This window comes from Lygodium microphyllum, chromosome 15, assembly GCF_053477565.2.
Source record: "Lygodium microphyllum isolate KBCC chromosome 15, Lygodium_microphyllum_v1.1.10, whole genome shotgun sequence".
Classification (NCBI taxonomy): domain Eukaryota; kingdom Viridiplantae; phylum Streptophyta; class Polypodiopsida; order Schizaeales; family Lygodiaceae; genus Lygodium; species Lygodium microphyllum.
This window is the reverse complement of record NC_141149.1, coordinates 145,461,936-145,476,224: the sequence shown is the minus strand read 5'-3', so window position 1 is coordinate 145,476,224 and position 14,289 is coordinate 145,461,936. Positions and strand designations below refer to the sequence as shown.

The 14,289-nt window shown below is 45.7% G+C and overlaps 1 protein-coding gene across 2 annotated transcripts in view; it reads left to right on the top strand.

Moving 5' to 3' along the window:
* Positions 1 to 14,289, top strand: part of THO2 — a 231,595-nt gene that overhangs the window by 211,231 nt on the left and 6,075 nt on the right. For both annotated transcript variants that reach the window (XM_087694967.1, XM_087694966.1), the window contains exons 21-28: positions 5,919 to 6,047; positions 6,838 to 6,941; positions 7,068 to 7,248; positions 7,461 to 7,642; positions 8,721 to 9,327; positions 9,411 to 9,515; positions 10,283 to 10,438; positions 10,524 to 10,604. In XM_087694967.1, the coding sequence (XP_087551093.1) occupies positions 5,919 to 6,047; positions 6,838 to 6,941; positions 7,068 to 7,248; positions 7,461 to 7,642; positions 8,721 to 9,327; positions 9,411 to 9,515; positions 10,283 to 10,438; positions 10,524 to 10,604 (1,545 nt within the window). The remainder of the gene's footprint in view (positions 1 to 5,918; positions 6,048 to 6,837; positions 6,942 to 7,067; positions 7,249 to 7,460; positions 7,643 to 8,720; positions 9,328 to 9,410; positions 9,516 to 10,282; positions 10,439 to 10,523; positions 10,605 to 14,289) is intronic.

The window sequence follows — 14,289 nt, the reverse complement described above, 5'->3', positions numbered from 1 at the left end:
CGCCGAAAGTCTCCTGACACCGCACCTCCCAGATATGCCATCCAGTAAGACTCCCTATGATCTCCCATACCTCAGAGCGGTCTGCTGTGGGCTCCAATACTTGGCGGATGGGTAGAGCCTCCAAACCGACCACTGCGCACGACCCTGCCTCAATGATGAATATCGTGTCCTACATCTCGGCCTCATACAGAAGGTGACGGCCATGGCTGACTGCCTGCCAGCAGAAAGCTCCCCATGAGATACATCCAAGGTTGGGTGTTGTATGGCGAAGGATACGGCATGCTCCTCTTCACACGAGCTACGCCTCCTCACATGACCAAAGGCAGTGCTTTGGGGTTTCCAGAGGCTGCTATGTGCAATGCTTACAACCTCCCTCCTTCTGCATCTAGGCAAGCCAACTTTCCACCGCCAAGCCTCCATGTGCCACCAGCCATAAGAAATACGATACCCTCCTTGGCCTCCAGCTATCCCATAGGCGGCGCTAGAAGGTCCGTCGGAACGGCTCCGTGATGCTGTGCTCCCCCCAGTGCGTGCTACGTGACGGCACCCAATCCATATCCTCCTGCATCAGTACGTGTCTGCCAATCCTTGGCACATGGAGGCTTGGCGGTGGGAAGTTGGCTTGCCTAGATGCAGGAGGGAGGTTGTAAGCGTTGCACATAGCAGCCTCCAACTATCCCATAGGCGGCGCTAGAAGGTCCGTCGGAATGGCTCCGTGATGCTGTGCTCCCCCCAGTGCCTGCTACGTGACGGCGCCCAATCCATATCCTCCTGCATCAATACGTGTCTGCCAATCCTGGCAGTGTACTTTAGGAACCTTGGTGGCGTCATGGCGACTGCAATGGTCAGCCATAGCCACTCTCCTGGATCCCACTCCAGCTCATCAAGTGGTTTGCCCTCCCAGATCCAAAGGCGCCACTCCTTGAGCTCCTTCCAGAAAACATAGGGGTCCAATCACCATGTCTTCCCCTGAAGGCCCACCACCCGAATCCTCCTCCACAAAAGGGCAGCTATCCCCTCATCCTGCTGCCCTTTGTCAAGGGCCAGATGCCCTACCTCCTGAACGGTAAAGAAGGTTCCTTACGGGGCGTCGCCCACTCTACTTTGTCAAGGGCCAGATGCCCTGCCTCCTGAACGGTAAAGAAGGTTCCTTGCGGGGCGTCGCCCACTCTACCTGCTACCTATAGGGGGATGTTTACTGGTGAAAACCTGGCGACCCATACCTCCCCGGGCTCTATCAGCACTCGTATCGGGGGAGTAAGCCACTCCGAAGGTATTGCTACGTCTATCTCCCTTCGCCTCAACTCCACTCCTCTTTGGCAACACCTCCCACCATGTCCTGATGGTACGAATCGGGCTGGCCTTCCAACCAGCCCACTGGATGTGGGGGCGCTCGCCAATCTGTGTCCCTTCCCGATCTTTGACCTGGGGGTTCCAGATCACCGACTGACGGTCTATCTCCTCCTAGCAGCTTGGGGGGATCTGGATTAGGGCCTTACAAAGGCCTTGCCATAAGTGGAGTAAGCTGCGTAGGAAAGGTGATCTTGGGGGGGGTGATTTGGACTGATGTGAAGATCCATCTGAGGTACAGCCTCCACTCACCACCAAGCCTCGGTCTGCAATCCTGAAGACCCTCCTGCAATAGGACCTTCCAGGTTTGATCTCCCGATGTGAGGCCACGGACAACTAGCTTGCCCAAGAGAGCCATACTTTGAAACTCTGGGTCTATGATCCCAAGCCCTCCCTCTGACTGATGTCGTATGATGGTCGCCCACGCCACCTTGGCCCGGGAATCCCTGGACCCGTTTGACCCGGACCAAAGGAAGTTCCACACTAGGCAACGAAACTGCTCTACCAGGATGAGGAGAAGCACCAACATGAGGCGATGTACCAGGCCGTCGCTAGGAGGACCTGGTTAACCACCAGAGCTCGGTCGGCTAGCAAGAGGCGAGCCGTGCTCTAGTAAGTCAGCTTCCTCTGAATAGAATCGAGGATTGGAAGAAACTGCTAGGCGAGAGTGATGTCGAGTCCCACCTGGAACCCTAGGTACCGGACGGTTTGCCCTCTGCTCATCACCCATCTAAATCCTAGGTGGACTCCCCACTCCATGCTAGAGTCCGGGTCTGTGAGGAAACCAACCGACTTTCGCCAGTTGATTTTCGCTCCTATTGCGGAACAGAACACCTCAAGAGCCAGCCTCACTCTCTCCAACATCAACTCATCGTCCTCTATGTAGAGTGCTGAATCATGTGCATACTTTGAGTCTAGCAACTCAGTCTCCTCTCTCACCGGAAGTCGGAGGCCGCGTAATCCGCTCACACAAGACCTAAGGAAGTGAGACATTGCCTTTGCAAAGAGTAGGAACAGGTACGGGGCCAGGGGCAGCCCTGCCGGACCGATCTCTCTAGCCGAAACTCCTCCCCTCACTTACCACCTATGAGAACCCTGCTGGTGGCCGATCTGTAAAGTGCAGCGACCCCGCAAATCCAAGCCTGGGGGAAACCCAACCTCACTATGGTGCCCTCTAGGAAATCCCAGTCCACCTTGTTATAAGCTTTCTCGAAATCCAAGAGTAGTACGGCCAGTCTCTGCCCACTGTGCTGAGCCCACTCTGTCGCCTCAAAGAAGATGAATACATTGTCTAGGATACTCCTATCCTGGACAAAGCCTGTCTATGTGTCATGGATGATGTCTGGCAACACGGGGCGTAATCGCCTACCAATCATCTTTGTGAGTGCCTTATAGGCCACTGACAATAAGGTGATCGGTCTCCATTGGGAAAGCTCCAATCGGTTCCCCCTTTGGGGAAAAGACTGATAAGGCCTACCGAAAGGCTCCCTGGCATCTGTCCTGAAGTGAAAATCTCTTGGAAGGCCATAAGTAGGGGATCCTTCACCACTTCCCAGTAGGTAGTAAAGAAGGCCTTAGAGAGGCCATCCTCTCCGCATTTCTGCCCGTCCTGTGTATGGAAAGCCTCCTCTAGTTCCTTCTCTGTGAAGGGGGCTAGGAGGGGGCGCCCCATCTCCTTTGTGACAAGGAACGGGATGTGATCCCAGACCTGCTGCCTACATCATTGTCCTCTAGCTGAGGCTGTCTCCTACTGGAAAAGGCGTCTGTAGTAATCAGTGGCAATCTCCATCACCTCGTTTGGGCTTGAACAAGTCCTCCCATACTAATCTTGAAGGCTACGTATCCGCTCTCCTGAGGTGCGAGGTTGGTGCACTTGGAAAAACTCCCTGCACATCGTATCCCCCTTATGTGCCTAAAAAGCTGCTGAGGTGCGGAAAGAGAACTCAGAATGCTTGTTCTCTAGGCCAGCAATGGCTGCTCGCGCTCGCACTCGCACCTCCTGCGCGTGGAAGGTGGGATCCCCTGGTGTCTCCTGTAATAATCTCTGGTGGCTGCAAGGTCCCGGCGGAGCACTCTCTTCTCCTCCCAACTCTGCTGTCTGGCCTGTATTGCTGCCTCTTGGCAAATTTTGCTCAACTCGGCTAGGACCTCTGCAACCTCCACTACAATCCGGTCTCTCCTGCCCCACTCCCTAGTCCATAGCTGCTCTATCTGCCTCGTCACCTCCTTCCTCCTATTGATCGAGTTAGGGATCCTACAGGATTGAGTGTCTAGGGCAGATGCTGGGGAATCTAGTGTCAGGAGAACCGGGTAGTGATCAGACGTGGTGCCCGCCAACTGTCCAATTTTGCCCCCACGAGAGCCTCCCCACTCTCCCACATAAAACCTGTCCAATCGCTCCAGCAGGACTCCACCTAGCCGCCTATATCCCCAAGAGAAGTCCAGCGACCTCTCCCTCTTGTGGAAGGCAGGGTCTCTCCAAGCATCATGTGCACCTACTGCGAATAGAAATACCTCCCATGCCTCCTGCTCCTCCTCGGTCATGCCCTGATAGTTTCTGCCTCTGCTGGTCCTCCAAAGCCTCTAGGTTGTTGAAGTCTCCTCCAACGATCTAGAAGTCCACCTCTAGGAGTCCATCCGCGATCTCCACCCAGAACCTGCTGCATGCCCTACCCTCCATAGGGACATAGATGTTGAGGACTCCAAGGCACGAGTCCCCAATATCTAGTCTGATCCATAGAATCCTCCCTACCACTATCGTCCGATGGTCTCGTACATAGGCGGTGAGACTCGGGCCAATAGAGGTGCATACGCCTCCACTCCTGCCGTGGGCACCTATGGTGTGCTCCCAGTTAGTGTGCGAACTGCCCAAGAGTACCTTCCCTACTCGCTGGGCCTGGGAAGGAGTGAGCTTGTGCTCCTGTAAAAGTAAAATGTCGATCCGTCTGGCAAGGGCAGGCTGCAACTCCTGCCGAACAATCAACTTCCTGGATCCACGTGCCCCACTGTAGTGGAGACTATTCACATTCCAGGATGCAAGTTGTAAGCTCATGGGGAAACCTGCGACTGACCGAACAGACATCTGTTCGGTGTGGAAGCTGCTAATGAGGATAAGAAACTATGGGGCATGCAGGTACGCTTTTTCACAGGTCTAGACGGCGAACTCCAATCCCCCATGGTGGCCCTCGGCCGGACCATAGGGGTGATAGATGCTCCAAGTGGTACAATCAATGCATCTATCAACCATGCTGAGAGTCATGACTCCGTACACTAGTAGAAACGGGCCGCCTGTGCTAGGGGCCACTCGATCACATCCCTCGGAGCCCTCCACTGTGGAGGGGCTCGAAAGATAATGCGCAAGTGTGGGACCTCGGCACCAGCCCACCAGTTAATTTCCATCATGCAACCAAGCCACTGCTGTGCAAATGGTGCTTGTCCTTCTTCTCCCATCCACTGGGAGATGTGGTCCGCCACCTGAATGTTCAACTCCTCCTCTATCTGTGTCGTCGTCCAATCCCCTAAGTGAGAGGACTGAAAGAAGAAAGAGTAGTTTGGTCCATCCGGTGGTGCTAGTAGATGGACCTTGCCCCTCCTTGACTTGCGAACCACAAAGATCCCAACTCTAGAGGTAGTGGGAACTCTCCGCGCTCCACAACTCTTAGGTAGGACCACTTGCCACTGCGGAAAAACTCCTGTGGCAATATCTGTGCCTATCTTGGGAAGGTGTAACGGGCGGCAGGGACAGATGAGTTGTTGGCTGTGTGGGAGGGGGAAGACTGCTGGTGCGAGGAGGATGTAGGCATGTGTGGCTCATCACCTCCTATGGGATGAGCGGGAGTGGGTCTGGGGGGGATCAATTGAAACGGGTGCGGATCAGGGGGGGTGCTCGGCAGGGGAGATGGTGGGGGTGAAGAGGGTCAAGGGATGGTAGGATGGTCGGAAGTATGTGGCGGGGGGTGGGGGGGCGCTGGCTGCGGCCCCCCCTGCCGTCTCCCTCTCTGTCATCTCTGGACCCATGTGAAGCCGTCGGCATCCACCTGTGGGCCCGTCGCCAGAGCCGCCTTGGCCCCGAAATGCGTATAGTCTGCTACGTGATGTCCAAAGTCATGGCAGCGCAAGCATTGCCCTGGTTGCCTAGTCACAATGACCTGTTGCCTAAAGGCGTGACCTCCAGCCTCAATCTCCAGGAACTTTGGTACGCTTTTTGTGTCTTTCACGGCAGAGGAAGGGGGGGGGGGGGGGGGGGGGGGGTATGTTGCTGCAGAGGAAGGGAGCAACTGGAGGGGACACCCCCATGTAACAAGTCATAATCAAAGAACATATAATGGGCACAATATTTAGTCTACCAGTAACACAGAGGGACCAAATGCATATGTGTGCATGTGTGTGGCCATGTGCACATGTATCCAGATTAAAGTGGGAGAATTCATTTTTAGGCACAAGATTTAGTGTAATGAGGCACAGTTAGTGGGTATGTGGAAGGATTGATGTGTTAGGCTGCAAGGAGGTCTGAGGGAGTGAAGAACAGAAATAGGTAGAGAAGGCTAAAACTTTTTCATGTTTTACAGGAGCTCATTCAACAAATGGCCAATGTTGAATATACCGAAAATATGACAGAAGAACAGCTAGAAGCCATGGCAGGGAGTGAAACTTTGCGATATCAAGCCACAACTATTGGTGCTACAAAAAATAACAAGGTACGTAAAGCCTATTATATGTGTGCAAGGTGTCATTTGTTTTTGTTATCTGCTTCAAAACTATTCACATTCAAAAGTTAAGCCTTACTATTTTGTCAATACAATTTGCTACTGGTATCTCAACCTTCATAATAATGTTATCTAGCATAGTAATGCCTTGTGTTTAGTTCCTTACAGCACAGTTTACTTGGCAAGTATCGTTACTTTTTCTGTGTAGATTGAAGCAGGGATAGTAATCTTGACACCTTGGCTGGCAATGATGTGGAAGCTCAATTCAACTTAGATTATCCATGATGAGCCTATCTTATTGGCAGCTCTTTGGTGTTATCATGGTTATTTAGGTGGCCTTTAGAAATAGGTTTGGCACTATTAGAGCAAAGAGAGAGATTCGTAGAAGGCAATATGTCTGCAATGTTGACCCAAGCTGCTCAGGATATTCGCTCTCTGAAATTGCTCCTCTTTGAATAATGGACTGCATGGAAGTTGAATGCTTCCTATGCTTCATCCTATTCCTTTTGACAGTTTTTTTCTCCTGTCCTTTTTGAAATTCTCCCTGGTCTGTTTGATCAAGCTGTCATGCATCAATATGTTTTCTTGTCTGCACTGCAGTGCAGCAGAAGCTCTAGCCTTGTTAGGTATTATAAGGAAATGTTGTTGTCTATAGGTGTTATTTACGTGTATCTTTAAACTGCTCTATTTGCTTGTTAGGACGAATTGCATAAGCCATGAAAAGGACACAGGTTTCACGTTGTTATTGCTGTTCAGTTGATTTGTGTTTATACTATGGCAGGCTCTTTTGAAGTCAACAAATAGACTTCGAGATGCTTTGCTTCCAAAGGATGAGCCCAAGCTAGCTGTTCCTTTGCTATTGCTCATTGCTCAATACAGATCCAGGTCCGTGCTAATGTGATAGTATTTACTATTTAGTAAATTAGTATTGTTAAGATTGGTTGAGAGAAGCTATTGTTTTCGTGAGACTTGAAAGTATGCATATGGGTATATCGGTGTTCATATTTCCAGGGTGGTTATAGATGCAAATGCTCCACATATAAAGATGGTCAGTGAGCAATTTGATAGATGTCATGGGACTTTGCTCCAGTATGTGGATTTTCTAACTAGTGCAGTCATTCCAGCAACATCATATGCACAGTTAATTCCAACACTGGACGATTTGCTGCATAAATATCATCTGGAACCCGAGGTTCGTTCTGTGGATACCTGCAGCACATTGCTTTGAGTTGTCCTTATTAGTGTCTAAACAACCTATTCAGCTCAAAATGATTGTGATCCTTTTGAAATATTCAAACCAGTAACTCTCAGTTTCAGTAGTAATAATTGATTCACAATATGTCACTGATTTTAGATCTCAATGCATTAACATTATAACGTTTCTCATATTTGTTTGTTTGACAGGTCTGCTTTCTTTTGTATCGACCAGTGTTACATTTGTTCAAGCCTTTAAAAGGGGGAAATTTATCGTGGCCAATGGATAGTGGGAAAATATCAGCTCAAACAGAACTAAATGATCAGAGCAGTCTAACCAATGGTAGCAATGACCTGATTTTAGAGTTGGGCTCTGTCAAGAAGCCATTAATGTGAGTGGTGCATTTCACTTTTGGCCAGAGGTTGACAGCTGCTCGTTTTGTTCTTTTACTAAGGTCTTTTGCTTATTCTAATCTGTCGCTATCTATTGTGACACATTTTAGTTTTGGAATCTTTCTGGCATTCAACTTCATATTAGCCTTTACAAAAGCAAAGAAGCAAGCAAAAATTCAGTGAAATCAGTACCTTGATAAGTGAACTCCCTAGGACACAGAATTTATGTCCTTCTATCTTCTCTGAGTCACTTGTGCTCCAAGCCCGTCTACTCTGGCCATTAGCTACCTCACAGACAAAGTGTGAGGTGAAACCCCAATAGATAACTTGGACTGCCAATGAACACAGAAGAGAGGAAGAGTGAGGGAGAGAGGCTGGGGACGGGGTATTTCTCCACACCGAGCTTATCTCACTCCGTGAAAGGTATCACAGTAGGAAAAACAATCAGTCAAGAACAAAAATGTAAAGTTACTGTGACATCCAGAAGTTGATCAAACCTAGCTTACTAATCTTGCCTGAAGTTGGTTGGAGGGGCAGGGAGGTTGTGCAAGGTGCATGTGGAGCAGGTGGGTAGCAGCACCTCAGTAGTCAGCTCTACTCCTGAACTGCTTCCACATGCTGTGTCCTGGTGAAGTATTCCTATTTCTATAACAATTGTTACAGAAGTCATTGTTTTATATGGTAGGCTGTTCTTCATCCTCCTTTTTGTTCCACAAGAAGATGTTTGTCCAAAGAAAACTCTTCTATTTATGCTGAATCCTGAAAAATGTGTTTATTCACCAAATAATGCACCAGAACCATCAGGGTTTTTCTAGGTATGTACAAACTGCTTTTGTAAACATTGAGAGCTCTACATGTTTACCGTGTCAACTTTTCTGTAGTATGTGCATCTGAAAAGGCAACTATAAGTTTTGCATAATCTGGTTCATGCTTCATCATAATGATGTTATCAGCATTGAAACCTGCAACAAAGAAGGGTTCACCTGTTCACAGCTAAATTGGTAGTATATTCTCTAATTGTACTATTATCCAAGCCACTGCAAAAAGTGGCTCAAGTTCCATCTGATTGACTTGTAGGTGGTCAGGGCTTCTATCAACTGTTCACTCGATGCTACCTCCAAAAGCATGGACCAGCCTATCACCAGAGTTGTACACCACATTCTGGGGCTTGTCTCTGCAGGATATATATGTACCAACAAAACGATATGAGACTGAAATATCAAAGCAGTATGCTGCATTGAAGGTTCTGGAGGAGAGTACTGACAATTCTCACACAGCTATTGCTAAACGGAAAAAGGACAAAGAAAAGATACAGGAGGTCTTGGATCGCCTGTTGTCTGAATTACAGAAGCAAGAACAGAATGTGAACGCAATTCACCAAAGGCTTGTGAAAGAAAAGGACTCGTGGTTGACTTCATGTCCAGATTCCTCTCGAATCAATATGGAATTCCTACAACGTTGCATATTTCCTCGTTGTGTGTTCAGTATGCATGATGCTATTTACTGTGCTAGATTTGTTCACCTCCTTCACTCCATTGGAACACCTTTCTTCAATACAGTGAACCACATTGACATATTCATATGCAAGACATTGCATCCTATGGTCTCTTGTTGTACGGAGTATGAAGCAGGCAGACTGGGAAGGTTTCTATTTGAGACGTTGAAAATGATTTACCATTGGAAAGTAAGTTTGTAGCAAGTCGATTATTGTTGTCATCTTGTGTTTGTGTACAGGATAATGTCTGAAAGGAATGTGCTATGTTACAGAGTCAAGAGGCAATTTATGAGAAGGAATGCAGCAATAAACCTGGGTTTGCAACAGTTTATAAGGATCCAAACAGCCCACGCGTGACATTTACTCAATTTGTGAGGGTAAGCCTGTTTGTAGTTCAAGTTTTCTTGTGAGACTAAAATTGACTGATGTTATCTACTAAAGAAATACAAAGGTAGTTGGGTTAGCACATCCTTGCTTCTACTGAGTGTGTACTTATTCCCGAGTGCTGCTTTGCTGTCCATTGCTGTTGACTACACACACTCCATCTAGATCTAGAGTCCCAAGGCCTTACGAACTTGATCAGATAAGTCCTTTTCTTTCTTTATTCTGCACTTTTGCCGATGCAGTTCCAACTGTAGTATCCTGTGACTGCTTGTGAGACAAACTTTATAGTGGAATCTCTGTAGTTATTTACAAGACACCGTGACATTTATTGCCGCTAGGTTTTGGGCCTTTTTCAGTAAAATGAGGCATCCAGGGTGTTGAATTAGAAATATCTGACTACAGGCAGGAAACATTGTCTGATTAGGGCAAGAAGGGATGTCTGATTAGGCCAAGAAGGGATTGCAAGCATAACTCTTCAGGTTATTGAAGATGTAGAAAACTTATTATGAGACAATTATACAGCCAAATCAGGTTTTCTGAAGATATTATCATGTACATTGATCATCATGAAGACTGAATAATGCACTAACATCTGGACTGGTATAACCTGGCTTACTTGGTGTGTGTCTCAGTTTTGGAATTCCAAATTTCAACTTTTAACAGAGTTATGGGATACGTTACTGTTCAATTATTTTTGTCTAGTATTTTGAAAGTATTCAGTGAAGACTATGGGTTGTCTCTCCTTGTTTTTTCTCTGTAGGTCCATTGGAAATGGAACAGTCGAATCACAAGGGTGCTTGTCCAATGTTTGGACTCTACAGAGTACATTGAAATTCGGAATGCACTCACTGTTTTAACAAAGATTTCAAGCGTATTTCCTGTTGTAAAGAAAACTGGGAGCTCAATTGAAAAGAAGGTAAAGGCTATGCTCTACATTCTTTTTGCTGCATGACTGCTGTTTGAGTCGTGATGCACTAAAAACAGTATTGTATTTTAAACAGGTCTCTAAAATAAAAGGGGATGAAAGAGAGGATCTTAAGGTTCTAGCCACAGGAGTTGCAGCTGCACTTGCTGCCAGAAGGGTAGCTCTCTCTCTCTCTCTCTCTCTCTCTCTCTCTCTCTCTCTCTCTCTCTCTCTATATATATATATATATATATATATATATATATATATATATATATATATATATATATATATATATATATATATATATATAATACTTTCGAGTTCATAGGGCTTAGTATTTATAAATTGTGGATGGGCAGGGCCAAGTAAGTTTCAGATTAAAACAAATTAATGAACTCCCTTTTCTTCTACTTAACTTTCACTTAAGTGCTTTCTTACTTCTAAGTTCTTAGGGGGTCAGAAAATGCTATGGCTTTCTGCAATGGGTAATTGTATTCTTTACAAAGAATTTACAAGAGTCACATCACCAAGCCTCAAACAATGTGACTGAAGAGATGGCGGCATGCCAGAGAGCCAGACCTTGGTAAGAAGATCCACATGTTGATGGTACTCAACTGCCACTGAAGGAGACCTCAAAAAGCCAATATGGCTGTGCATGCTAGAATGGTATTAAAAAATCAAAGCATTGCAGATGGTAACAACACAACATCCCAAAAAGCGTGAAAAGTGGAAGACCACCAATACCCCAAACTTGAGAGTCGAGACAAGAGAGACCATATGCACCAGGCAACTGGGCAAGCTAGAAATTTATGACAAGAGGTCTCCTCAGCTGTAGTATAGAAAAAGCCAGAGCCATTTGAAATGGTGTGTCTTGAGAGGGCCTAAACAAGTGGGAGACCATCCACCAGCATTTAAAAGGGGTTGTATTGAGCGAGCTGACTAGCACTATGGATTTTCATCCAGCTTTTCCCTTGTGGAGATCCCATAAAGAATTGCCCTTATCCATTAACCATGCATGATCCTTGATAAGCAAAATTCAAATGATATATCTGATTTGCAGATGCTCACTGTAACATCAGCTTATTATTTATTTTCCAATTCTGCCAGGGGTATTGCAAGTTTTGGGAAGGGAAGGGTCACCAAACAAGCAAAGAATCCGAAAGTGTTCACTGTTACCTGTAGATCATAGTACCCTCTAGGCATATGGAAGCTCTTTTGCACTAAATGAATGACCACAAAGCAGTGCTTGCTGGCTCCAACACACCAACAATAGAGACTGCAGAGTGTGGCTATCCTGTTCAACTTGGGGTGATCTACTTATTTTGTATACCAAGAAATTGTTCCAAAAGTAGTCAAAATTTTAGCTTGCAAAGAATTAATCAACAATTGATTTTCAGAGGATGCCAAGAAGGCTTCTTAAGGATGACTTGGCAAGATTTGTGTCACGGTGGGGACAATTTTAGTCTTATGGACTGATCAACATTAAGCACATGCCACCACAAAGCCTGAATTCAAGTGTTGCCATGCAAAATATCGATGTCTTCTAGAAAGAATGCAACGATGGCAACCTAGGGATACTGCCCAATACATGTCTAAAATTGCACTCCTGCCCGTTCATCTAGGTGTGCATATATAATCTCATGAAATCATGCTAGACTAATTTAGTATTTTTCCCACAACATGATCAATAGACTCTGTAATTTGTGTCACGGTGGGGACAATTTGTCTTATGGACTGATCAACATTAAGCACATGCCACCACAAAGCCTGAATTCAAGTGTTGCCACGCAAAATATCAATGTCTTCTAGAAAGAATGCAACGATGGCAACCTAGGGATACTGCCCAATACATGTCTAAAATTGCACTCCCGCCCGTTCATCTAGATGTGCATATATAATCGCACGAAATCATGCTAGACTAATGTAGTATTTTTCCCACAACATGATCAATAGACTCTATAATTTCCTACAATGCAACCTTTGAGTAGGGCAACAATGGTGAGTAACATGAGATCATAGGCAACACAATTGTTTGGGAAACTTTAAGCCACACATGGAAGGCAATGCTTGTAATTTCTAGTGAACAGACTTGTCCATTTAAAATCCTATTAAGTTGTTGCTTGGGCAAGAATTGTACAACCACAAGATATCCCAATTGTCTTGTAATGTTTCCTTGCATTACTGCCCCTCCTCTCTCCTCAACATCAGATTGTTTGTTCTATTTTAACTTAATATTGAATCACTATCCACAAATGATGTTAACAGAAAAATTATCAATAACATTAATATAAACATTCAATATTAAGAACAGTAACATGTTAAATTAGCATTAAATATTAATGATAACGTTACATCAAATGTCAAATCAATTGTCAAAACAAAAACTCTTATGCCCTTACAAGGTTTTAGCCACTAATGACAATTTGCCATAGCCTCGGAGTGGCAGCTCATTGGGCTCCAATCATCAGTACTACCAAAAATCTCTATACATACGCATCACCTCAACACAAAAAACCGAGCATAAGTATTGGGCAAGAAACATAGCTTGTCGTACCCACCACCCGCAACACGTGTCCCCCCGTACACACCCCTCATGCTAGCAATGTCCCATACCACCCTAAATGAGTTAAAAGCATGCTTGTTAAGCATGAATCGTCACGATTCTGTGAGCGAAAGTGGTTTTGTACATCATCAGATCTTGCACCATACTAGAAATTGATGCTTTGATATCAATAAAACATCCCCCAAGGATCCAACTGCACACAAGATACGACACAAGCTATATTCACGAATATAAGGGACTAAACATCAAACTCATCTTCCAACAATAGAGCCAAATGGGCATACCCTCGAGCCTAAGAGCTAGCAACACTCCCAAGTCACAACCACATCCCAAGGATTGGTGTCCCATACCACTAACCCCTACCATCTTGGTGCACAGATGTGTCAACCAACGGGCCTAGAGTCCAAGAGTGGTGATGACACAATGAATGTGCACAACAGGGACTTGAGTCCTACAAATAGCACTCGGTTGCCCTAACCCCAAAGTGTCCTAAGTGCATTCGCACTAAGTCATTTCATAATTGCTATGACTAGTGCTACAAGTATCCATCCTGATGTCCAAGGATGTAATAGAGTACCTCATGGTAGACGCATATACTCTACTGGCACAGGGAGCAAAGGTCTATGATGATTGTCTTCAATGGAGTGACCATTCTTGCTAGAGTAGGTGCACCCAATGGTCCGTGCTTCCACCTTTGGTGAAGCCATAGCACCAATGTGTGAAACCTATAAAGGGAGCGTTAAGAGGGAGAAAAAAATAATGATAATGCTTGATGATGCAACTAAAATAAATAATCTAGAATTTGAGAGTATTACCGATCCCTCAACCTTTCTTCACCTCAATGAAGAATGAGGATCATTAGCTCTTGAAGCACCTTTGCTTTGATGCCAGTTCAAGAGACAAAATGATATGCTCTATTACAATGTTAAGAAATGGTAAAGTTTGCAGGGAGAAACACAGTGTATGACAAACATTGACACCAAAAAACTCAAAAACATTGAAGAAGAAGATAAATGAAGAATGATGAACATTGAATCATGTTAATACAATGGAGCAAAGCTCAAAGACAACTACTCTGTCTTGGCTAATCAAGCGACAAGATGTGGAAGCAATCTACATTGTGAAGGGAGTGAAACAGATTTTGAGCAAAGCTGTCAATGACAAGGAAAAGAATTTCTTCATGGAGGGAGAAAAACATAATTCTATGGGCAATGGAATGTCAAAGTAGACACTAGAAGATGAAGGACAATAGTAGAGGAAATGAAATGCAGTCCTCAAGAGCCGTCTAAGATGAAGG